The 27,006-nt window shown below is 40.6% G+C and overlaps 1 protein-coding gene across 7 annotated transcripts in view; it reads right to left on the bottom strand.

Annotated features, from left to right (window-relative positions):
• Positions 1-9,649: 9,649 nt before the first annotated feature.
• The window catches only part of rnf216 (ring finger protein 216), a 214,653-nt gene continuing 197,296 nt past the window's right edge, over positions 9,650-27,006 (bottom strand). For 5 of the 7 annotated variants that reach the window (XR_009513929.1, XR_009513930.1, XR_009513931.1 and 2 more), the window contains 2 exons: positions 26,012-26,081; positions 12,028-12,098 (listed from right to left, as the gene is read on the bottom strand). Coding sequence is in view for 2 of the 7 variants with exons in the window: in XM_059979517.1 (XP_059835500.1) it covers positions 11,632-12,098; positions 26,012-26,081 (537 nt within the window). In the remaining 5 variants the exon portion in view is untranslated. Of the gene's footprint in view, positions 12,099-26,011; positions 26,082-27,006 lie in introns of all 7 variants that reach the window. The other 2 variants (XM_059979517.1, XM_059979518.1) reach the window with 1 other exon arrangement.

Below are 27,006 nucleotides of genomic sequence, written 5' to 3'. Positions count from 1 at the left end.
AATAAAATTGATGAGTTGATGGTACAAATAATTACATATGGTTATGATATTGTGGCAATTACGGAAACGTGGCTGCAGGGTGAACAGGACTGGGAATTAAACATACAAGGGTATTCGACAATTAGGAGAGACAGGCAAGAAGGAAAAGGAGGTGGGGTGGCTATGTTAATAAAGCAAGAAATCACTGCAATAAAGCGAAATGATATTGGCTCAAAGGATCAGGATAACAAAACAATTTGGGTAGAAATAAGAAATAGTAAAGGGAAAAAAGCAGTGGTGGGAGTAGTCTATAGGCCTCCAAACAGCTGTAACTCAGTTGGTCGGAGCATAAATCAGGAAATAGTTGGGGCTTGTAATAAGGGAACAGCTATAATTATGGGGGATTTTAACTTCATATTGACTGGACTAATCAAGTCGGTCACGGCAGCCTTGAAGAAGAGTTTATTGAGTGTATTCGGGATGGGTTCCTTGAACAATACGTTACTGAGCCAACAAGGGGGCAAGCAGGCCTAGATCTGGTCCTGTGTAATGAGACAGGACTAATAAAAAACGTCTTAGTAAAGGAATGAGTGACCATAACATGGTTGAATTCCATATTCAATTAGAGGATGAGAGGGTTGGATCTCAAACAAGCGTACTGAGCTTAAATAAAGGAGACTATGATGGTACGAGAGCAGAATTGCTTAAGATGGATTGGGAAAATAGATTAAAGGGTAGATCGGTACTTGATCAGTGGTGTATATTTAAGGAATTATTTTACAACTACCAAGAAAAATATATTCCACTGAAGAGAAAAGGGTGTAAAAGAAAAAATAGTTATCCGTGGCTAAGTAAAGAAATAAAGCAGAGTATACGACTAAAAAGAAAGTTATATAAAGTAGCTAAATCTAGTGGGAAGATCGAAGATCAAGAAGCTTTTAAAGATCAGCAGCAAATAACAAAAAGATTGATTAAGAAGGGGAAGATAGATTATGAAAGTAAATTGGCGAAAAACATAAAAGCAGATAGTAAGAGTTTTTATAGTTACACAAAAAGAAAAAGGGTGGCTAAAGTAAATGTTGGTTCCCTAGAAGATGAGACCGGGAAATTAATGGTAGGGGACATGGAGATGGCGGAAACACTGAACAAATATTTTGTAACAGTTCTTACAGTAGAGGACACTCAAAATATCCCAACACTGGATAAACAGGGGGCTCTAGGGGGAAAAGCTAACTACGATTCAAATCACCAAGGAAATGGTACTTGATAAATTAATGGGACTGAAGGTGGATAAATCACCTGGACCGGATGGCTTGCATCCTAGGGTCTTAAGGGAAGTGGCAGTCGGGATTGTGGATGCATTAGTGATAATTTCTCAAAACTCGCTGGACTTGGCAATGGTCCCGGCAGATTGGAAAAATGCTAATGTAACTCCTTTATTTAAAAAGGGCAATAGACAGAAGGCTGGGAATTATAGGCCAGTTAGCCTAACATCTGTGGTTGGCAAAATGTTGGAATCGATAATTAAGGAAACAGTAACAGGGCATTTGGATAAACATAGCTTAATAGGACAAAGTCAGCATGGCTTTACAAAAGGGAAGTCACGTTTGACAAATTTGTTGGAGTTCTTTGAGGACATAACATATAGGGTAGATAAAGGGTAGATGTGGTGTATCTGGACTTCCAAAAGGCATTTGACAAGGTGCCACACCAAAGATTATTACTTAAAGTAAAAAATCATGGGATTGGGGATAATATTCTGGCATGGGTGGAGGATTGGCTTTCTAACAGAAAACAGAGAGTTGGGATAAATGGTTTATTCGCAGACTGGCAGTTGGTGACTAGTGGTGGTCCGCAGGGGTCGATGTTGGGACCCCAACTCTTTACAATCTATATTAATGATTTGGAGAAAGGGACTAAGTGCAACATATCGAAGTTTGCTGATGACACAAAGATGGGAGGGAGTGTAATGAGTGCGGGGGACATTGAAACCCTGCAGGGGGACATAGATAGGCTGAGTGATTGGGCAGACATTTGGCAGATGAAATATAATACTGACAAGTGTGAGGTCTTGCACTTTGGCAGGAAAAATAATAGAGCAAGTTATTATCTCAATGGAGAGAAACTGGAAAGTGCTTCTGTGCAAAGGGATCTGGGGGTCCTGGTGCAGGAAACACAAACAGTTAGTATGCAAGTGCAGTAGGTGGTCAAGAAGGCCAATGGAATGCTGGCTTTTATTGCTAGGGTGATGGAGTATAAGAACAGGGAGGTCTTACTGCAGTTGTACCGGATATTAGTGGGACCACACCTGGAGTACTGCGTGCAGTTCTGGTGTCCATATTTAAGAAAGGACATACTGGCTCTCGGGGCAGTGCAGAGAAGGTTCACTAGGTTAATTCCGGGGATGGGTGGGTTGATGTATGATGAGAGGTTGAGTAGATTGGGACTCTACTCATTGGAGTTCCGAAGAATGAGAGGCGATCTTATTGAAACATATAAAATTGTGAAGGGGCTTGATCGGGTGGATGCTGGGAGAATGTTCCCAATGATGGGTGAAACTGGGACTAGGGGGCATAATCTTAAAATAAGGGGATGCCGTTCCAGGACAGATGAGGAGAAATTTCTTCACTCAGAGGGTAGTGGGGCTGTGGAATTTACTGCCCCAGAGAGCTGTGGAAGCTACTACACTCAATAAATTCAAAACGGAGATAGACATTTTCCTGGATAAAAATGGCATTAGGGGATACGGTGAGCGAGCAGAAGTGGACATGAGGCTAGTTTTAGATCAGCCATGTGATCTCCTGGGCCAGTTTTCGATAGCCTGGATGGGTCAGAGAGGAATTTTCCAGACTTTTTCTCCTCAATTGGCAAATCGTTTTTTTTTTCCCCGGGTGATCACATGGGTTTGGGCGGGATGCATAATAAAATAAAATGGGCAGCATGGTGCCCTGTTGGTTGGCACTGTTGCCTTGTGGAATTCGGTGATAACTAGAGTTAAGATTGGATCAGCCATGATCTTGTTGAATGGCGGAGCAGGCTTGAGGGGCCGATTGGACTACTCCTGCTCCTATCTCTTATGTTCTTATGTTATGTTAATAGGTTGAGAGAACTTGGTCTTTTCTCCTTGAGCAACGAAGGATGAGACTTGACCTGGTAGAGGTGTATAAGATGATGAGAGGCATTGATCGTGTGGATAGTCAGAGGCTTTTTCCAAGGGCTGAAATAGCTAGCATGAGAGGGCACAGTTTTAAGGTGCTTGGAAGTAGGTACAGAGGTGGTGTCAGGGGTAAGTTTTTTTACGCAGAGGGTGGTGAGTGCGTGGAATGGGCTGCCAGCGACGATGGTGGAGGCAGATATGATAGGGTCTTTTAAGAGACTCCTGGATAGGTACATGGAGCTCAGAAAAATAGAAGGCTACGGGGAACCCTAGGCAATTGCTAAGGTAAGGACATGTTCGGCACAGCTTTGTGGGCTGAAGGGCCTGTATTGTGCTGTAGGTTTTCTATGTTTCAGATTATTCAGCTGAAGTGTCTGTGTTTGGATTAGGTAGCACAAATAGATTCAATTCAGAGAGGAAAGCAGAAAAGGGAGGAGTTATTCGGCAGGTCAGGCAGTATCTGAGAGAAATGGTTAACATTTTAGACGGTTCGTGTAGATCTATGTGCAGCATTACATGTTTACCTCCTTTTGCTAATATGAAAGCAATTTTTATGGTAATGTAGCATCCTGGCATATTTTAACCACTTAGAATATGTTATTTAAAATGAGAAGTTCCTGTTGGTTTGGTGATGCTAGTATGGTTAGTATTGTTATGAGCAACATTATCCCAAGGGCAGATTTACAGATCCACAATGCTCTGGGTCCATAATTCTGCTATTTTACTAAGAAACCCGTTGCCAAGTAATTTGACTTTGCCACTCAGCTTGCTGCCATCCGAAGTCATGTATGTTGTGTATTTAATATTTCAGTAGTTTGTGTAATACTGTAAATATATTGTTTGATTAAGCATTCTTTGTTGTTTACATAATTCACTCTGGGTTACATGTAAAAGTACATGAGTGGCATACGTCATTGTGCCACCCCCTCATATGTGCACGCCTCACTGATGTAAAACTAAAATACCTGAGTTGTCCCCGGCTCCCGTGTTTCTCTTTCAATTAGTTTTACATTTTGGAGTTACAAAACAGTGTGCTCACATTATTTGTTGTTCTCTAATTAGTCAGGCCTTTCTGCATTTAATACCTTTTTCTTCCACTCTACCGAAGATCTTCCCCTTGCTCCCTTCTCTACTTCTTAAAGCATATTGATTTCTACCCTTTCAATGAGATCATTGACCTAATACACTGGAGTGAATTGTGCTTACTCCAGCCACCTCTTGTGGTTCCGGCATGGCTCAGAAACTCATGGAGTGCTCCTCACCTGCGACTCCCTGCAGCCAGCTGAACTCTCCAGCACAATGCTCTACTCACTCTGTTCCCCTCGATACAAATGTTGCTGAACCAGTTGTGGTATTTCTAGAATAACTTGCACAAGAGCAAGATTAAAAAAACCATGCAAACTTCAGAGATGAAAACTAAGTTCCTAGCTATTCATTACGAATAATAACAGAGGGAGTAATCTAATTTTGTTTTTCCAGTGTAAGACATAAAACATATGAACTATGTCAGGCACTTAAATTTTTTAATAATTTTTTAAAAATTTATTCATTTATGGGATGTGGGCATTGCCAGCTAAGCCAGCATTTACTACCCACCTCTAGTTGCCCCGGAGATGGTGATGATGAGCTGCCTTCTTGAACCACTGCAGGCGGTGTAGGTGTTTCCACAGTGCTGTTAGGAAAGGAATTCCATGTGTTTGACCCAGCGACAATGAAGGAATGGAGTATGCTTCTAATTCAGGATGGTGAGCGACTTGGAGGGGGATTTCCAAATGGTGGTGTTCCCAAGTATATCTGCTGTTCTCGTCCTTCCAGCTGGTAGCGGTCGTGGGTCTGGAAGGTGCTGCCTTAGGAACTTTGGTGTGTTGTTGCAGTGCACCTTGTAGATAGTACACACTGCTGCAACTGTTTGTCAATGGTGGAGGGATTGGTGGAAGGGGTACCAATCATGTGGGGTGCCTTGTACTGAATGGTGTCAAGCTTCTTGAGTGTTGATGGAGCTATACTCATCCAGGCGAGTGGTGAGTATTCCATTACACTCCTGACCTGAGCCATGTAGATGGTGGACAGGCTTTGGGGAGTCAGGGGGCAAGTTATACACTGCAGGATTCCTAGCCTTTAACCTGCTCTGGTAGCCATGGTGTTTATATGGCTAGACCAGTTCAGTTTCCTGTCAATGGTAACCCCCCAGGATGTTGATAGTAGGGGATTCATGATGGTGATGCTACTGAATGTCAAGGGATGATGGTTAGAGCCTCTATTGTTGGAGATGGTCATTGCCAGGTTACTTGCCACTTGTCAGCCCAAGCCTGGATATTGTCCAGGTCCTGCTGCACTATCTGAGGTGTCTCGAATGGTGCAGAACATTATGCAGTTCTCTGTGAACATTCCACTTCTGACATGATGGAAAGAAGGTCATCGATGAAGCAGCTGAAGATGGTTGGTCCTAGGACACTTCCCTGAGGAACTCCTGCAGTGATATCCTGAGGATGAGATGATTGACCTCCAACCACCACAACCATCTTCCTTTGTGTCAGGTATGATTCCAACCAGCAGAGGGTTTTCCCCTAACTCCTATTGACTCCATTTTAGCCAGGGCACCTTCATGCCAGACTCAGTTAAAAGCTGCCTTGATGTCAAGGGCTTAAACTCTCACATCACCTCTGGTATTTAGCTCTTTGGTTCATGTTTGAACCAAGGAGGTGATGACGTCAGGAGCTGAGTGGCCTTGACAGAACCCAAACTGGTCACCTGTAAGCAGGTTATTGCCCAGTAGGTGCTGCATGATAGTGCTGCTGATAACCCCTTCCATTACTTTGCTGATGATTGAGAGTAGGCTGACAGGGCAGTAATTGGCTGGGTTGGACTTGTCCTGTTTCTTGGGTACAGGACATAACTCTGCAACTTTCCGCATTGCCAGTCAGATGCCGGTGTTGCAGCCGTACTAGAACAGCTTGGCTGGTGGCATGGCAAGTTCTGGAACACAAATCTTCAGGATTATTGCCGGAATTTTGTCTGGGCCCATAGCCTTTGCAGTATCCAGTGCTTTCAGCCATTTCTTGATATTACATGGAGTGAACTGGATTGGCTACATGCAGACATCTGGGATGCTGGGGAATTCTGGAGGAGGCCGAGCTGGATCATCTACTCGGCACTTCTGACTGAAGATTGTTGCAAATGCCTCAGCCTCATCTTTTGCTCGGTGTGCTGGGCTCCTCTATCACTGAGGATGGGGATACTTGTGGAGCCTCCTCTGCCAGTAAGTTGTTTGATTGTCCACCACCATTCATGGCTGCACGTAGCAGTACTACAGAAATTAGATCTGATCTGTTGGTTGGGGGGCCTCTTAGCTCTGTCTTATTACTTGCTGCTTATGGTGTTTGGCATGCAAGTAGTCCTGCACTGCAGCTTCACCAGGGCGATCCTCATATTGAGATATGCCCAGTGTTGCTCTCGGCAAGCCCTCCTGCACTCTACATTGAACCAGGTTTGATCCCCTGGCCTGGTAGTAATGTTAGAGTGGGGGCTATACCAGGCCATGTGGTTACAGATTGTAGTTGAGTACAATTCTGCTGCTGCTGATGGCCCACAGTGCATCATAGATGCCCAGATCTGTCCTAAGTCCATCCCATTTAGCACGGTGGTAGTGCCACACAACACAGTGGAGGGTTTTTTTCAATGTGGAGATGGGATTTAGTCTCCACAAATACTGTGCAGTGGTCACATCTACCAATGCTGTCGTGGACGGATGTTTCCATGGTAGGCAGGTTGGTGTGAATGAGGTCCAGTGTGTTTTTCCCCTCTTGTTGGTTGCCTCACCACCTGCTGTAATCCCAGTCTGGTAGCTGTGTCCAGTAGGACCCGACCAGCTTGGTCTGTGGTGGTACTACCAAGCCACTCTTGGCGATGGACATTGAAGTCCTCCACCCAGAGTACATTCTGTGCCCTTGCCACCCTCAATGCCTCCTCCAAGAGCTGCTCAACATGGTGGTACTGATTCATCAGCCGAGGGAGGATGGTACGTGGTAATCAGCACGAGGTTTCCTTGCCCAAGTTTAACCTGATGCCATGAGACTTCATGGAGTCGAGTCAATGTAGAGAATTGCCAGGGCAACTCCCTCTCTACTGTGCCACCACCTCTGCTAGGTCTGTCCTGCCGGTGAGACAGTACATACCCAAGAATAGTGTTGGTGGAGTCCGGGATGTTAACTGTAAGGTATGATTCTGTCAGTACAGCTATGTCAGGCTGTTGCTTGACTAATCAGTGAGACAACTCTCCCAACTTTGGCACAAGTCCCCAGATATTAGTAAGGAGGACTTTGCAATGTCGACAGGCTGCTTTTGCCATTGTCATTTCCAGTGCCTAGGTTGATGCAGGGTTATCCATCCAGGTTCATTCTAATTATTTTCTTTTTAGCGGTTGGACACAACTGAATGGCTTGCTAGGCCATTTCAGAGGGCATTTAAGAGTGAACCACACTACTGTGGGTCTAAAGTCACATATAGGCCAAGACCAGGTAAGGACAGCAAGATCCCTCCCTAAAGGACATTAGTGAACCAGATGGGTTTTTATGACAATCGACATGGTTTCATGGTCATCAGATATTCTTACTGAGCTCAAATTCACCATCTGCCATGGTAGAATTCAAACTTGTGTCACCAGTGTATAATTGGGTTTCTGGATTACTAATACAGTGGTAATTACCACGACACCAAATCTTCCCTTCATGATAATGTTTGAATCACTCAATAGACCACGCAGCATGATAGTCCAAATGGAAGGTCAAAAAGAAAATATACTGGGGAAGAAGTATTAAACATAACTATAAGCTAGTCAGAGACCGATGATAGAAGTTATCCTGGTCATAAACAACTCTGAGTTGTGACGATAAACCACAAAGCATAGAGCCCATAGTCCATAATGGTTAATACTATGAACAGAAAAAAAGGATTTTTATTACAACTCTTTTTTTAAAGTAGCAACCAGGAAAGGGGCCAAGTAAATTGAATAGAAATGGGTGCTTTGAGATTTGAGAACCCAGTAAGGAACATGTGCAGCCATTTAGCTACCTGAGCTTAATCTGCCACTCAATTAGATCACAGCAAATCAGAGCTGTCCCCGTGTTCCATTTGAAATGGCTGAAATGGAACTGGAGGAGGATAAACCATGGGGATGATATGGTGAAGTGCATAGAATGCTTGCAGAGGGCAAAGGATTGGGTGGGGGGGGGGGGGGGGGTTGCAGAAGGCTATAGTCAGTGTTGCATGAGGAGTGTCCGATGATTTCCGTGAGGCTGGTCTCATCGATGTGGTTAGTTAGAAGTTAGGTTGGGAGATCATGATAAATGTTTTGGAACTAAGTGGTGGAGACAAAGCAGTCCCTTGTTGCTTGCTACTCCACAGCTGTATAAATGGAACAAACCAAATAGTACTTACAGGTTTAGATATTGAGCTTATACACTAGTCTAATGTGCTTCAGTCTTGGCAGGTAAACAAACAATCTAACACAGAAATGTCCTATACTAAATGCAAGAATTTCTAGTTTGAACCCAGGTTTGATTAGATGAGTCCAGTTTTGCATTCCCTGATAATAATGTTAATATTAAGCACAACATAGAATTTCTAGCTAGGAGAAAATTTATAGACAGAGGGCAACTCTAAGCAGTAGAGGTAGACTAATCCAAAACGTTTGATTTGAACATGCACTGTGTATAGCCTAATCTCTTATATGCTTAAGTGATGGCACCATCAATTGCATCTTCCAATGAGTTGCTGATGATTGAACATGGACTGAATACCTGGCTGTGATTTTTCAGCTTTTTGTACACCGTGCAATGCAATTCTCCACATTGCTGTAACTTGGCCAGAGGCGCAACTAGTTGTGGAGTAGAAGTCTTCAGTACAAGTGGAATGTTTTCGAGTCTCCCAGCTGTTCCTCTATTCAGTGGTCTCAATGATTTCTTGATATCATACGCAGGAAATTGAATTAGCTGAAAATTTTCTGTGATGGTGGGGAGCTCAGGAGGATAAGATAGATCATGGCTGCATGGGATTACATATGCTTGAGGCTTTTCTTTACCATTGCCTGCTGAGTCCATTAGAGTTGGGAATCACTTTAGTTCTGGAGTGAAGCCAACACCAACTGAACATTTTCCTATTGATCTAATGGATTAACACACTGCAGCGGGAAGCTTAAGGGAGGGAGGTGAAACATTTCAGTGAGAGTGACTGATACACATGTGAGGGAGGTGCAACAGCCTCTCTCAATCCCAGCCTGCACTGAGGTGGATCTGTTGTCAACCATTGGTTGGGACTGTGACTTGCATACCATCATGAAGCATAAGATGGGGAAAGATTTCTGCTGACAACAAATAGAACCTACTATATTTAACATTTCAGGTCCTGGGATCCTTTTTAAGAAATCAAAGGGGAAATTCTCAAATGCAAGGAGGTGGCATCCTTGGAAGGGAAGTGGTAGTAACTTCAATGATAAATGATAAGCAGTAACCAAGGTCAGGGAACTTATTTACTTTTATTGCACTAAAGAACCTCGTGAGTACATTGTGTTGGAAAAATGGTGTCGATCAAATGGTCAGATCAAGAGTAACCCACTTGCAAAGAAAAATTCATACCTGTTGCTCCTTTCTTTTCATAATTATTCAGCAAATACAATAAAGTGCAGAATGTAAAGAATGGGCAGAGAAATAATTCTACAAAAACTGTTCCTCCTGTAAGATGGATGCAAAATCTCTCTCTACTGGAAGAGCAAAGGAATTTACCCGAATGCCTGGGTAAAATAAATCCTTCAAAAAGTTTTACTAAAGAAATTGAGTTCTTGTTGATTTCATTGTTTTTTTTTGGGATATTTTGAAAATGAAGTATTTAAAAAAAGAAAATGAGTCACCATCTTGTTGGTGGTTGTAGGGCCTCAGTATACTCAAATTGGCTGTTGCTTTTACTTTATTACAGCAGTGGTCAGACTATGGTGGTTGTAAGCATTCTGACATTGAGATACACAATAAAAGTTCATGATATATCTTCTCTGACCTATCTAACTTGGGAAGAACTACCTCAGGGTGTTCAAAACATTGAATCCAATTAAGTATTTTAAAGTGCTGTTTTGTAGTATTACAGGGAACGCAACACAAGGCAATGCCTTAAAAAGATAGCATCCATCATTAAGAACCTCCACAACCCTGGACATGGCCTCTTCACATTACTACAATTGGGAAAAATACAGGAGCATGAAGACATATACTCAATGTTTTAGAAACAGCTTCATCCCCTATACCATCAGATTTCTGAATAATCAATTAACCCACGAACACTACCTTGCCATTTTTACTTTCTTTTTGCACCACTTATTTGAGTTTTTATATACATTTCTGATTGTAATTTTATAGTATATTTTACTTATTGCACTGTACTGCTCCAAAACAACAAACTTCACGACATATGCCAGCGATAATAAACCAAATTCGGATAGAGATTCAGCTGATTTGAATATAAACAATGAGATAATTGAGTAATCTGATTTAATACTGTGGTTGAGAAACATTAGTCATTGCTTACAAATTAAAATGGCAACATAAACCTTAGTAATACGAAGTGAATACTAAGTGAATGCAATGTCCCATTGCAACCTTTCCGAAACTGTCTGTAAAGGATATGTAATTCGTGATCTGTGTATACCTGAAATCACTGAACCATCAAGGAGGTCATACCATTCAACTGTGTATACAGCAGTGCCTGTACTTTCTTAGAAGTTTGCAAAGGTTCAGTATGTCATCTAGAATTTTTGAAAGTTTTGCATATATGCAGTTTGATAATAAATTTACTTTGAACTTGCCGTCAATGGTGAATCTGCACAGTGCACGTTTGTTGGTTATTTCTCAGCATGCTATATGTATGACGCCAGATAGGTGTGTAATCTGTGCCTAGGTTTCGGTATTAGTTCAGCCCAAAATGATAAGTTCAAAGTTCAATGTAAATTTATTACCAAAGTACATATATGTCACCATATACTACCTTAAGATTCATTTTCTTACAGGCATTTACAGAAGGTGCAACTGCAAAAGCCACTGAACTAAAGCAAGCATAGGATATGCACATTGCACTTCTGTTTGGATCACTCTAGAGCACGGATTCCCAACCTTTCTTATGCCATGGACCTCCTACCGTTAACCGAGGGGCCTGTGGACCCCAGGTTGGGAACCGTGTTCTAGAGGGAATACTCTAATTATAAACAACTTCACATTGTTGCTCATATGACCTTTAGAGTCTAGCTGGAGCAAACAGGTCTCAGAATTAAATTCAGAACCACCCATTTATACAGCAAACAGAACAAAAATCTTTGTCTACTGCAAGTGGAAAAACATGGTTTATTTAATCATATTTACAGCAAATCTGCAGCCAGTCATTTATACATTCACCAAACAACGAACACCAAAGGTCTCTTTGGCTCAAAATAAAATTTACAGGGGCAATGCTAGTTATTAAAGGTTATGTTGCTGTGGCTGTGGTATAAAGTTAAACAAAACACGGTTCTGTGGTGGCTGATAAACTGGTGGCACATTTGGTTGTCCATGGGGTCTGTCATGTTGATGGTGCGGAGGATGGTGATGGTGATGGTGTGGGTGTGGAAGCCCTTGAGGATGATGGCGATGACGATGACGATGGCGATGGTAGGGCTGTGGACCAAAGTGCATAGGGTAGTCCTGCTCAAAATTAATATGCTGCAAAGCATCAAAGAAATGAAAATAGGGGGCAGGGGGAAATGGGACCTGGAGATGGGGGGGCACTGCTGGGATAGGGGGATATTCAGGAATCATTGGTGCTGGCCTTGGAAGGTCATTACGATTAAAATTCACTCCTTGATGCATTGGTTGACCCCGCTCTTCAACTCTTGCGTTCTTTGAAGGAGGATCATCTGGTGGAGGCCCAATTCTTTTCACGCCTTGCTCTAAAGGGTGTGTAAACAGAACAAAACAATTGTACTGCATTAGAAAGCAGGAATCCACTGAAAACATATTATTATCCATTCTGAAGTTTCATACTATTCAATTTCTCAGATTCCTTGTCTTTTACATTCACTGCGATTGAAAAGATAAATTTGTCTGAGATCCAAAGAAGATCATAACAGAGTAGTGATTTTTTTAATTGTTTTTTTTATGATTCAAGGGGATGTTATAGTACTTTAAAGTGACTGGGAATGTAGAATGCTTTGGGTAAGGAAGGTAGGAGAAGGAACAAGCAGCAGTTGTGATCTATGAAAGAAGGAAAAGGGTTGAAATGTTATAGTTTCAGGATGGAGTGAAAGTGGTGGTTTTCTCTGCTTTATTTCCAGTGCAAAGTGGTATAGGACAGGATTTTCCCTATAACCCTATACCAGCGATATATGATTAGATGGGTACAACAGAGTAATGCGTGGGTAGGGAATAGGTATAGATAGGGGAGAGAGCTTCATAAACTTGGGGTACTGGGACTAATTTTGGGCAAAATGGATGCTTCAAAGCAGACCCAGTCACTTTGAAATTTTGTCTCAGAAAGTTGGGGGATGGGAGTACAGAAGAAATGTGGTGGGGAGGAATTAAGTTAGCAGAAGGCTGAGGATGAGGATTATGCAGAAAGCAGAAATATAGGATTTAAGCAGAATACACCAGTAAGATGCAGGTCATGCATCTGTGGAACGAGAAAGAGTTAACATTTCAGATCATTGAACCGTCAAATGTTTTCTGCATTTGCTTTTATTTCAACCTTCAAGCACTAAAGTTTAATTTTTATTTTTATTTTGCAACTTCAGCAGATGCATACTGAGAACCTATGACATACAACTCATTGCAGCTCCCAATCTTAAAACATGCTTTTAAGGAAGTGGGCAAGCACACTATAATTGTTAAGTGCTCGCCGCCCTCTAATCTCATCAGAGTGTCAGAAAACAAGTACTTCAAAAACAGGCAATTAAACAAGGAATCCATAAGTCAAGACAAAAATGGGAAAGTGATTTGAATATTAAAATTGAAGAAACAAATTGGTCAAGACTATGTCTTGATAGTATGACAAATACAATAAATGTTCGGTTAAGATTAGTGCAGTATAATTTTCTACATCAATTATATATTACACCACAAAAAATAAATAAATTAAATCCAAACTTATCGGATCAGTGTTTCCGATGTAACCAGGAAACTGGTACTTTTTTACATTCTACATGGTCTTGTTCTAAAATTCAACCTTTTTGGACAAATTTAAGACTCTTATTGGAACAAATTACAGGAACACAATTTCCTCATAATCCAATATTACTCTTATTAGGTGATATTGAAGGGGTAAAACCAAAACTCAAACTAAATAAATACCAGAAAGAATTTATAAAAATTGCACTGGCAGTAGCCAAAAAAGCTATTGCAGTTACTTGGAAATCGGATACATATTTAAGTATAGACTCTTGGAAGAAAGAAATCTATGGTTGTATTCCATTAGAAAAAATTACTTATAATTTAAGAGATAAATATGAAACATTTCTGAAAATTTGGAGCCCTTATTTACAAAAGACAGGATTAAATCTATAGATGCTCTGAAGATGAAACAACTGGTCATTTGGGAAAAGAAATACATTTACATATTAAAGTTTTTACAAATTCCATGGAGCATGTGGAGATCTTCCAACAACCAGACAATCTTTCTTTCTTTCTTTTTTTTCTCTTTCTCTTTTTTTCTATAGGGCAGTTAGGGGGGAGGGGTTAAGGGGAGGGGGGAAGGGTTACATACATTTTTTTTTCATACTTCATTTTGTAACTACTTAAAAATGCAATAAAAAAAGAAAACAAGTACTGTGTGTTTTATGTGACAAATGTCAGTCCATTGTAGCTAGGCCATTTAGCCCCTATGTAATCTTCCTACGGAATATTTCTGCGGACTACTGTTGAGGCTTTGGAGAGGGTGCAGAAGTGGTTTACCAGGAGGCTGCCTGGTTTATAGGGCATGTGCTATCACAAGAGGCTGGATAAAATTGGGTTGTTTTCTCTGGAGGGGTGAAAGCTGAGGGGAGATCTGATAGAGGTTTTTAAGATTCCGAGAGACCTAGAGAGAGTAGACAGGAGTATCCATTTCCCAGGGCTGTAATGTCTAATACTAGAGAGTATGCAATAAAGGTGAGGGGTAAGCTTTTTTACTCAGAGTAGTCGATGCCTGGAATGCATTGCCTGGTAGAGTGGTAGAGGCAATTACATTAGAGGCTTTTAAGAGACATTTAGATAGGCACATGAATATGAGGAAAGTGGAGGGATGTGGACATTGTGTTGATTGGAGGGATTAGTGTTTGGGTGCTATTGATTTGCTTTTCAGCTGGTTCGGCACAACACTGTGAGCTGAAGGGCCTGTTCCTGTGCAGTATTGTTCTACGTTCCACGGAGCTTGTGCACTTTAGGTCGCATTCTCTACTCACAAGTTTTAAGTGTTAGCGATGCAATAGTAATTTTGTGGATTATTTAATTGTAAGAAACAAAGGTATGAAGAAAACAAATCTTAAGCCAGAATAGATTTGTATTTGATTAAAAATGGAAAAATCACTGAACCTCATCTGAAAAAGAATCACTACTGAGTGAACAATTGATATTTAATACCGGTGCACATTTCTAACTTGGGCATCATCACACGTTCCAGGGACCAAAAGCATGCCAAATATCACAACCAGAGTAAACAGTAATTCATAAATTTGAGAGAATAGTGGAAGACAACTGTTGGTCAGTTAGAGCAAAGACTCTAGCAGTAACCTCTAGGAACAAGGCAACACGTGTCCATTACACTAATTTTCAGACACTCACAGAAGGAGAGCAGTGGGAATTTAATATTCCTGATTATATGATTGGGTTGGGTTGGGTTGTGGGGAGTACAACAGAAGACAAATTTAACAGTGAATTTGCAGCAGTAACAAGAGACAGTGAAATACATAATGTTGTTAGGACAAGAGTGAGAGGAGGGAAGTAAATTCTTCGGGTGTAAATCTAATTAAATGAGAAAGCCATGTTGGTTCTATTTCTGAGTAATTAAATGTGGCACAGTTGCATGTTTCAGTGGAGGGCATTAAAGGTGCTTAGGCCATACAATCAGGTATGGTCAAGTTATGGGAAAAGATCAGGACAAAGTACAATTTAGAAAGATGTTAGGGGGATGGGATGGAGTCCAACAGACTAGAAGTCAAATTTTCCCCAGCAAGGCTGGAACTAAAAATTATGATGGTAAAACATAAATAAGAAAAATAAAACTTCAACATAGAGAATTACAAAATATTAATAGACGAGTTCTCCTGAAAAGGAAAAGGTTGACAGCCAAAGACTCAATGGGTGACTAAATTTATGGCAAGCGACTGTGAGGGGGTAAAAAAGGCCTACAATTAAAAAGTTCTATGTTCAAAATACGTTATCAAAGTATGCAAACTTTATACAACTTTGAGATTCGTCTCCTTACAGGCAGCCACAAAACAAAGAACCCATTTAAAAAACACCAAACACCCAATAGGCACAGAGAAAAAAAAACAAATCATGCAAACAATAAAAGCAAACAGCATTCCAAACTGAAGTTCACAAAATTCAGTCCACAGACATGAAGCCAGACATCACTGCAGTTGACTCAGGAGCCCATTTGTTGCAGGCCACAGCCTCAGTTCAGCGTAGAACCGTGAGACCAGATGGAGAACAAAAAAGAGCATGGCTGAAAACAAAGGAGTTTGTTGTATTTGTGTACTTGTAAAGAGGAGGCTGCCAACATGGGTACAAAGCTGAAGACATTAAATGTTAAGGAACAGAAAAACGTAAAGATACTTAATAGACTGAAAATTTCTCAGTGTAGAAAGTCAGACTGGATGGAATCTATGGTAAGTTCTGAAGAAAGGGAAACGCAGAAGCTCTATATTTTGTTTTTAGAGATTTCTGGAGATCATTATATACCTAAAGGGAGTGGGATAAGTCAAACAATCAGCCGAAAACCAGTTGTTTTTTCTTTCTAGAGAAAATGGTCTGAGTCAAAATGAAGTGGATTTGGAAAAAAAGTATAATCTGTTAAACATAAATAGATAGTACGGAATTGTTAAAAGAAGTTAACAGTGAAGGCCACTGACGGTGGTGTGGTTGGTTTATACATGACTCACAAAAGGTATTTGACAAGCTATCATATAATAAGACTTCTTAGTGAAACTAAAGCCGAAGGATTAAGTGAACAGTCACAGCATGGAAATAAAATTGCCCGAATGACAGAAGGCAGTTGTTTGGAATGAAAAAGATTTATAATGGCAGTAAGGTTACTTGGACCACTCCTCTTTTAGTCTAGCATAAAAAGGCAAAATATGCAGTCAATGGAAAACCACTAAACAACAAGGATAGTAACAGACTTCAGAAGGACAAAGAATGACAGAAGGGCAAGCACATCACAGGTGAAACTTCAAAGCTAGAGACTTAGCCAGGAAACAATATAATCTAAATTGCTCAATGTTTAAGGGAGTGCAACACAGACATCTGGAGGTTTACACACAGAAAATATGGGAAGATAAGTTAACAAGGAAAATGCAGGGGAATGGGAACTAGAGCACCTGAACAGATAGTGCCGTGTTTGTGGTGAAAGATGCTGTTAAACTTACAAAGTCAGGATCAAAAGGTTGAACATGGTGGGACTATTGCTTTGAGCTGCATATATTTCAATGCAAATGTTGTAGAAAAGGCGGTTGACCTTAGGGCATGGATTAGCATGTGGAATTATGACATTGTTGCCATTAGTGAGACTTGGTTGCAGGAGAGGCAGGACTGGCTGCTCAATGTTCTGGGGTTCCATTGCTTTAGACACGATAGAGCGAGAGTGATTAAAGGGGGTACGGTGGCACTAGTAGGGAAAAGTGTTATGGCAGTGCTCAGACAGAACAGACTGGATAGCTCGCCTACTGAGGTTTTATGGGTAGAACTGAGGAATAAGAAAGGTATGACCACATTATTGGGATATTACAGACTACTCAACAGTTGGCAGGATTTAGAAGAGCAAATTTGTAAAGAGATTGCAGACTGTTGCAAGAAACATCAGGTTGTAATAGTAGGTGATTTTAACTTTGCACATATTGACTGGGATTCCAATACTGTAAAAGGTCTGAATCAGAAAGAGCTTACCAAATATGGTCAGGAAAGTTTCCTTAATTAGCATATAGAAGTCCCAACTAGATAGAGTGTGATATTAGATCATAATGACATTAGATTCAAGGTAATTATAGAAATAATGAGGTCTGAGTCCTCAGGTTGTGACTAAATTAGAGAAAGGCAAATTTTGTGGTAGAAAGGATCGGGCAAGTGTGGATTGGGCCAGGTTGTTTTTTGGCAAATGTGTACTTGGTAAATGGGAGATCTTCAAAAGTGAAATTTTGAGACTACAGTGTTTGTATGATCCAGAATAAAAGGCAGGGATAACAGGTTTAGGGGACCTTGGTTTTCAAGAGATCTTGAGGCCCTGGTTAAGAAAAGGTTGGGGCATAGCCAGGTATAAGCAGGTAGGAACAAATTAGGTACTTCACTATAAGAAATGAAAGAGAACACTTAAGGAAATCAGGAAGGCTAAAAGTCATGAGGTTGCTCTAGCAGACAATGTGATGGAGAATCTAAGGGTTTCTACAGATATACTAAGAACAAAAGGATAGCAAAGGACAAAATTGGTCCTCTGGAAGCTCAGTGATAATCTAAGCGTGGAACAGAAAGAGATGGGACACAGAGTTGATAGAAGTGAGGCAAAGCCATAGTGAGGTCATGGACCCGATACAGATTACAGAGGAATGTTTGCTGTCTTGAGGCAAATTAAGGTGGTTAAGTCCCCAGGGCCTGAAAGGTGTTCCCTCAGACCCCATGAGAGGCTAGTGCAGAAATTTCAGGGGCTCTAGCAGAGGTATTTAAAACATCCTCAGCCACAGACAAGATGGAGGAGGATTGGAGGATATCTAACGTTGTTCCACTGTTTAAGAAAGACTCTATGAATTATGCAGGAAATTAAAGGCTGGAGAGCCTGACATCAGTAGTAGGAAAGCTATTGGAAGGCATTCTAAGTGAATGGATATACGAATATTTGGATAGACAGGGACCGATTAGGGATAATCAACAAGGCTTTGTGCACGGTAGGTCATGTCTAATCAATCTTTGATTTTTGAGGAAGTTACCAAGAAAGCTGATGAAGGTAAGGCAGTGGATGTTATCTACATGGACTTTAGTTAGGCCTTTGACAAGGCCCCACATGGAAGGTTTGTCAAGAAGGCTCAGTTGCTTGGTATTCAAGATGTGGTAGTAAAATAGATCAGACATTGACTTTGTGAGAGAAGCCAGAATGTGGTAGTAGATGGTTGCCTCTCTGACTGGAGGCCAGTAACTAGTGATGTTCCACAGGGATTGGTGCTGGGTCTGTTGTTGTTTATCATCTATTATCAATGATCTGGATGATAATGTGGTAAACTGGATCAGTAGATATGCAGTTGACACCAAGATTGGGGCTGTAGTGGAAGACTATCAAAGCTTGCAACGGGATGAGGACCAGCTAGAGAAATAGCAGACAGAATTTAATGCCGACAAGTCATATGTGTTTCACTCTGGGAAGACTAACCAAGTCAGGACTTACATAGTGAGCAGTAGGGCACTGAGGAGTGCGGTAGAACAGAGGGATCTGGGAATATAGATCCATAATAAACACAGTTATATAGGTTCATAAAGAAAGCATTTGGCACATTGGCTTCATAAATCAATATATTAAGTACAGGATTTGGGATATTACACTGAAAATGTTATAAGATGTCGGTGAGGCCTAATTTGGAATATTGCGTGTAGTTTTGGTCACCTATCCACAGGAAAGATGTAAATAAGATTGAAAGAGTGCAGAGAAAATTTACAACAGGTCTTGATGACCTGCGTTATAGGGAAAGGTTGAAAAATTTAGGACTTTATTCCCTAGATTTTAGAAGATTGAGGTGAGATTTGATAGAAGTATACAAAATTAAGAGGGGTATAGATAGGGACATGCAAGCAGGCTTTTTCCACTGAGGCAAACACAAGGAAATCTGCAGATGGTGGAAATTCAAGCAACACACACAAAATGCTGGTGGAACGCAGCAGGCCAGTCAACGTTGCTTCTCCCTATAGATGCTGCCTGGTCAGCTGCGTTCCACCAGCATTTTGTGTGTGTTGCTTGTTTTTCCACTGAGGTTGAGTGAGACTACAACTAGAGGTCATGGGTTAAGGGTGATGAATGTGTGGAATAAGCTGCTAGAGCAAGTGGTGGATGCAGGGTCAATTTCAACATTTAAGAGAAATTTGAATAGGTACGTGAATGGCAGAGGTGTGGAGTGCTGTGGTCCGGGTGCAGGTTGATGGGAATAGGCAAATTAATGATTCGGCATGAATTAGATGTTTCCAAATCATATACTTACATATTTATTTATAACTAACTGCTACACTATTGTATATTGCACGGTCAAATTTATGAACTTGAGGTAACCTCACTGCTGAGGTTAAGGCAGTGGATGTTATCTACATGGACTTGAGTAAAGCATTTGATAAAAAAATTTACCCTCGTAGTTTAAATAAGAAGATAAAAATATATGGGATCCAGGGTGAATTGCAAGTTAGATTCAGAAATAAATTGTTCATAGAAGACAGAACAAAGTTGGAAGGCTGTTATTCTGGTCCACGACCTGTGGTATTACACTGGGACCTCTTGTTAGCGATATATAATCAATGATTTGGATAAAAATATAGATGGGTGATTAGCAAGTTTGCAGATGATGCCAAGATTGGTGGAGCTGTGGACAATGTAACAGACAATCAAAGGATACAGGAGGATATATATTAGTTACAGATATGGGCACAGAAGTGGCAGATGGAGTTTAATCCAGGAAAATATGAGGTGATACACTTTGGGAAGTCAAATAAAAGGAGAAAGGTTATACAGTTAATAGCAGACCACTTAATACCATTAAGATACAGAGGGATTTTATGGTTCAAGTCCATAGTTCAATGGAAGTGGCTATACAAGTACATAAGATGATAAAGGAGAATGGCAAACTTGCCATCATTGGTTATTCTTGAGTACAAGAATAAGCAAGTTATGCTGCAGCTATATAAAACTCCACTTGGAGTATCTATCCTAAGCCTAACACATTGATACCATTTACAAAAGGTGGCAGCTAGTGGTTCTACTTCATTACGAGTTTGAGGAGATTTGGTTTGACACCAAAGACTTCTCCAAATGTACAGTGCATTCCAACTTGTTGCATCACAGCCTGATTTAAAGCCTTCAACGCAAAGGATTATATACTCAGCCAACTCCATCAGGTAGATAACCCAATCTGCCATTTGCCCAATTGGACAACTTGAAGAGGTGGTGCCTCAAGAAAGCAGCGTCAGTCATTGAAGTCCCTCACCGACTCGGACTGCCATCTCCTCATTACTATCATGGTAGTAGTACAGGAGTATGAACAACAATCTAGGAACAGCTTCTTCCCCACCGCCATTAGATTTTAGAACTGTCCATAAACCTGACTTTGTTGTTCCTTTATTTTGCTCTATTTATTCCTGCAATTTGGTTCCTTTAAGGTTGTTATAGCCAGGTTGGAGGTAGCAGCAATAAGCTCCCTATTAAATGCTCCTATTTGACGTGCGTCTCAAATAGCCTCTGACAACCAACTCCGGTGCCTAGCCTTCATGTGTAGCTTAGCTACTAAGCCCAATGGAACTGTTTCTACTGACAAGAAGGGGCAAAGGTGGGCTACTGGCACCTTAAAACCAGTTGTTCTGTGCAGATAGGGTTCATTAGCTCTGGGTGGCAGCTCATCTAGAAAGAAAACTGAACTCAAAACTCATCTGCCTTGTGTCTATGCCATCTCACAGGAAGGAAGGCTTTACCAGTAAACTTTGAGGAAAATCTGCAGCTAGAGTCCCTAAGGCAGTCCTACATTGAGTTCAATGCTGACTAGCAACTCTTGCTAAGTCGCTAGTGCCAAACTATTAGCGCCTGCCATTTCTTCGGATTCATGAGCTGTGTAGAGGGGGAGCCTGATGCATGGGCAACAGCTTGCTCTCCATATTGTGTTGTCCTGGCTTGCATATTGACTGAACGTAGACAGCTAGGACACAACATCCATGGTCAACGCCAACCAACGGAGGGCCTCTCCATCCTTGTAATTCATAGATTTTGGTGGTTGCACTGTACTGTTTCACATCATATGTCAGTGATAATAAATCTGATTCTGATTCGATTCTGCTCACCCCACTTTAGGAGAGATCCAAAATATGGGAAAGGGTAGGGAAGAGTTTCACCATGATGTTGCCTGGTTTAAAGAGTATGAGCTACAAGGTTCGGTAAACTAGTGCAGAGACTGAGGGAAGTCCTGATAGAAGATTTTTTTTAATTGAGGCATTGACAGAGTAACTGCTTAGAAACTCTTCCCCAGCAGAGGGCATACTTTTAAGGTGGGGGTGTGTAGAGGGGCTGGAGTTTTATTTTCAATACACAGAGTGGAATGGATTATCAGGGGTAGTAGTGGAAGCAGACAGTTTTGTGGAGTTCAAAGGAGGAGGATATTCAGTATAAATTGGGATCAAGATTGCACACCTTCATTGGTTGTGTGACCTGCCTGTTCTATGTTCTATTTTAGAAGGCAGTTAGTAAGATTGTTGTGAACTCTAAGATAGAGGAGCAGAATTAGGTCATTCAGCCCATCAAGTCTGCTCCACCATTCAAACATGGCTGATTTATTTTCTCCTCAACCTCACTATCCTGCTTTTTGCCCAGAACCTTTAATACTCATATCACGAACCTACCAGCCTCCAGGCTGGCTGGTGGTGCAATGGCATCAGCGCCCGACTCCGGAGCGAAGGCTCCCGAGTTTGAATCCAAGTCAGGCCACCCCTGAGCATGGTTTCCATCCGTGTTGGGTTGAGCGTCGAGCTAGCCACTTGGCTTCGTAAAACAAAAAAACAAGGGTCAAGTCAGGAACGTTCATATCGTGACCCGGTTAATCCGAAAGGAGACCAATCCTGACACGATGCGCCAGACAAGAATGGCTGTCTGGTGCGACATGCTAAAAAAAACAGCCTCCATAACCAACAGTGGCAATGAATCATACAGAAATCTGTAATGAAATTTCACCTCATTTTGCTCCTAAAGGGACATCCTTTTATTCCAAGGCAATTCCCTCTGGTCATAGACTCTCACACTACTGGAAACATCCACACTATACAGACATTTCAATATTCAGTAAACTTCAGTGAGATCTTTCCCCTCATCCTTCTAAACTCCAGCTAGCACAGGCCCAGAGACATCACTCTTCGTGCATAATGAACACAAGAAAGTCTGCAGATGCTGTGAGTCTAAACAAACACACACAAAATGCTGCAGGAACTCAGCAGGTCAGGCAGCGTCTATGGAAATGAATAAACAGTCAATGTTTCGGGTCGAGTCCCTTCATTAGAACTGGAAAGGAGAGGGAGGATGTCAGAATAAAAAGTTGTGGGGAGGGGAAGAAGCTAGAAGGTGATAGGTGAAGTCAGGTGGGTACAAAAGATAAAAGGCTGGAGAGGAAAGAATCTGATGCAGGTAAAAAAAAGGTAAGGGGCCAGAGAAGGGAATAGAAGAAGAAGGGAGAGGGAGGGGAGTTTTTTACTGGAAGGAGAAATCAATATTTATGCCTGTAGGTTGGAGGCTACACAGATGGCATACAAGGTGTTGCTCCTCCACCCTGAGGATGACATCATCTTGGCACAAGAGGAGACCACAGACTGACATGTTGGAATAGGAATGGGAATCAGAATTGGAATTAAAATGTTTGGTCACCAGGAAGTTCTACTTTTGGCGAATGTAGTGGAGGTGCTCGACAAAGTAGTCCCCAATTTATGACATGTCTCACCAACATAGAGGAGGCCTCAAACATTAATTTTTTTATTCACAAACAAGAGAAAATCTGCAGATACTGGAAATCCGAGCAACACACACAACAAAATGCTGTTGGAACTCAGCAGACCAGGCAGCATTAATGGAAAAACATACAGTCAACGTTGCAGGCCCAGAACATCAACTGTACTTTTTTCCACAGGTGCTGCCTGGCCTGCTGAGTTCTTCCAGCATTTTGTGTGTGTTGCTTAACCTTTTTATGCCTGGAATTGCTTCCCTTGACCCTGTCCAATACTAGTACAGCTTGCTTTAGATATGGGCCCCAAAACTGATCCCAATAAACCAAATGCGGTCTGAATAATGGCTCAGCATTACATCTTTGCTTTTATATTCTAATCCTTCCAAAATCCATAAACCTCCAAAATCTGAATTTTTTTCAAGCACTGGCATGACAGCACAAATGGAAAGTTCCACAAGGTGCTGGGAAGATTCCCAGGCGATGCACAAGTCACTGCGCATCAGACATTTCTGAAAAGTGACCTCACATACGTAATAAATGGTAGTTAATGAGAAGAAAAACGCTGCATAAAGCACAAAATGAAAATCTCAGTCAAGTATTGAAAGAATGCATTCGTCAGCATTGGAGCAAACATATGCTACTTAGTATGCTGATCATTAAACAGGCAAAGATCTATCATAGCAAACTGAAAATTGAAGGTAATTGTGAATATTAAGTACACTGGTTGCAGAAATTTAAGAAAAAGCAAGGCATTAAATTTTTTAAGATTGATGCTGATAAACATCTAACACTACAAGAAGTCTACATTGCTAATTGTTTTATACCTTACACAAAACCTGAAAAAAGTAAAATACAAATACATTGTACCATAACTTTTTAATCAAAACATGGTTCTGTAGGTGGAGACTGAAAGCCTGCCATTGTTTGTTGTTGTAGCTGATTCAAGAATTCTCCCAATGCTGCACTGCTGCCTTTTTATTCTGCACACATTATATTATATTAATGGTATGTAATAATTTTACTGTTAAGTACATGTGTAATGAACATGTGTAAGATAAAGACCGCTACTGGTAGAACATAAATTCAGAGTTGTAAAATGATGGTGTTCCCAAGCTATCTCATTATATATTCCAAAATCTGAAAAAAATTCAAAATCTGAAACACTTTCCACACCACGCATTTTGGATAAGGTGTACTCAAACTGAACTGCATTTGCCTTCCTTACTACTGACTCAACCTTAAGGATATCCTCCATTAGGACTCCCAAGTCCTTTTGCCCTTCTGATTATTGAATTTTCTCCCTGTTTAGAAAATAGTCTACATCTTCATTCCTTCTAACAAAGAGCATGACCATATACTGTATTCCATCTGCCACTTCTTTAACCATTTTCCCAAATGGTCCAAGTCCTTCTGCAAACTCCCTGCTTCCTCAACACCGCCTGCCCCTCCGTATGACTCAGGGAGCAACAAACAGGATACACAAAGTCAGTTGATGTTGTTTACTTGGACTTCCAGAAGACCTTTTCCTAGCCTACCTGTATATTGAAACGCCATAACCACTGTAACATTGCCTTTATTAATGGTTTTTCTATCCTGCTATAGCTCATGTCTAACATCCTGGCTGCTTCAGAGGCCTGTATACGACACCCATCAGGGTTTTTTGTCACCCCTGATGTTTCTTACCTCTATCCACAAGAATTCTATGTCTTCTGATCCTATGTCACATTTTGGAAATGATTCAATTTCATTTTTTCTTTAAACTAACCAAGCTACAAATTCCCTGCGCCCTACACCCCATTTGCCTGTATTTTGGGTCACCAAGATCAAACTAGCTAGGATAGTAGAATTTTCCTAAAAACAAATGAAATAAAATATAAATGCCAATGGTCCCTCCAGTCTGTTCCACCCTTCTGTAAGATCAAGCCACATCTTATTACTGGCATCAGTTTCATTTCTTTATCTGATCCTTGGAACCTTCAATTCCCCTATCACCCCTCCCCCAGCCAATGTAATCTGGCAATCAAGTAGTTTCATGAAGACCATTATTGAGACCAACATTTTTATTCCAAATCTATTTACTTGATTGAATTCAGTCAAGATTTTCAAATAGAAATTGGATAGGCATGTAAGGAAAAGTAATTATTCAGCAAGAAGGAAAGAGCATTGGAAATGGGAGTGAATAGATTTTTGCAGGAAACCAATATAAACTCAAAGGGGTGGATGACATCCAAAACCACAAAATTTATGATGCTATGAATTTAAATTCCCCGGCTACTATGGTGGGAATCAAAGAAGTCTGCAGATCAATAGAAGGCTCTGGATAATTTACGACTCCAGTTAACCATGTACCATAACAGTTGTTGCCATTATGTTACTTTACAGATTCAAATTCTGAGTTTAATTATATTACTGACTCAGTTTATAGGTTTTTCTTTCATGCAAGCAATGTTCTGCACTTGCAATTTTCCTAAATTTGTTTAAAGTGATTTTGTTTAAATGAACTGAGAAGTTATCTTCTCAACTGAACTGAGAAGTTAAATCTTGCCTGAAATTTGGGGTAGTGCATGGTCATTCCAATTAACTAGCCATGAACATGGCAACTTTACCAGCAGCAATGAAAACTGGTTTAGTCAGTAAACCAAGAACACTTGTCTCTCACTGAATCAGATAATTTGAGAGAAACTAATCCAAAGAAAGCTTATACTCAATTCAGGTAACTCTATATGATCCAAACACCTGAGAATCTGTCATAACTAGTGGTGTAGCTATTGAAATATAAAATTTAAATAAAAATCTGAATATGGCAGAAAATTAAATGGTGAATATGATGTTAGGATGAAATAAAATAGGGTTAGTGACAGGTCATAAGAGTATAAACATCAAAATCTTTTGCCATGTTATAACTTCTATGCAAGCCTGCATGATTTAGTTTTTTAAAAAAATTTCAAATAACTCACCTCCAATCCTCTTTTTTTGTTCATTCTCAGCTTCACTTTGAATCTCTCGGATTAGTCTCTCATCATCATCCTGCCAGAAAATAGTGGTTATTTTTTTCGGAGTATATAAGGATACTCACAATACTTTAACATTATCACAGAAGTTCTTTTGGTATAATGCCATAATTAACAAGCAGCTTATACACACGACATAGAGGTAATAAAATTAATGCTTGTCTGTTGGAAACTTGACAAAGCCTCATTTGAATTACGTTACTAGTTGCCAAGAAGAAAGTTAAGGGGTCTTTCCTTAAGCATGAGATCAAACAGTTGATATTGGGAGATGATTTGATCTTCACAGATATTATAATGAACCCAAAAGGCATACTAATACAGATATCAATTTATATCAACTTGTTTAAAATTAGGTCAGAAAACACATCAAAAGAATGCAATAAAATCAATAAAAGAAAGAAACTACACTGATAATCATTTCAAACCTCCAGCAAGTCCCAGTTTCATAGACAATTCACCACTTTAAGTCACAGCCCTAATGTCAAAAAAAAGAGCAGCAAGAAGAAAGCACGCTTCTTCTATCGATCAGCTAACCGTTTCATCATCATAGGGGCAGGTCCCTTGAATGAAATAATTTTTGGCCTTTATCCCCAGGCCCCATTTTTGTATTAAACCTGCTATTCCCAGGTGATGTAGGTGTGCAGAAGGCATTATTTAAAGAGGTACGGGGGTTTCTCTTGGTGTTCTGTCCAATACCCATCTCTCATTTATATACAAATCAGTCATTTTGTTACTGTTGCTTGCAGTTTCATGCCGTGCCAAAACTGTTTGCTTCAATGCCATGCATTACAATAGTGATTAAACTTTAAGAGCTACTTCAGCTGTGAAACACTTAGGAATGTCAGGAGACATATTTATGCATTTCTATAAACTCACCTTCCAGCTAAACAGGAACAAATTGTCTGATGAGAAATGGCATGCAAGTTCTGCATATAGTTTTC

Source organism: Hypanus sabinus, chromosome 9 (assembly GCF_030144855.1).
Source record: "Hypanus sabinus isolate sHypSab1 chromosome 9, sHypSab1.hap1, whole genome shotgun sequence".
In the NCBI taxonomy this organism is placed as follows: Eukaryota; Metazoa; Chordata; class Chondrichthyes; order Myliobatiformes; family Dasyatidae; genus Hypanus; species Hypanus sabinus.
The sequence above is the reverse complement of the archived record's forward strand: the minus strand, read 5'-3'. Positions and strand labels throughout refer to the sequence as shown.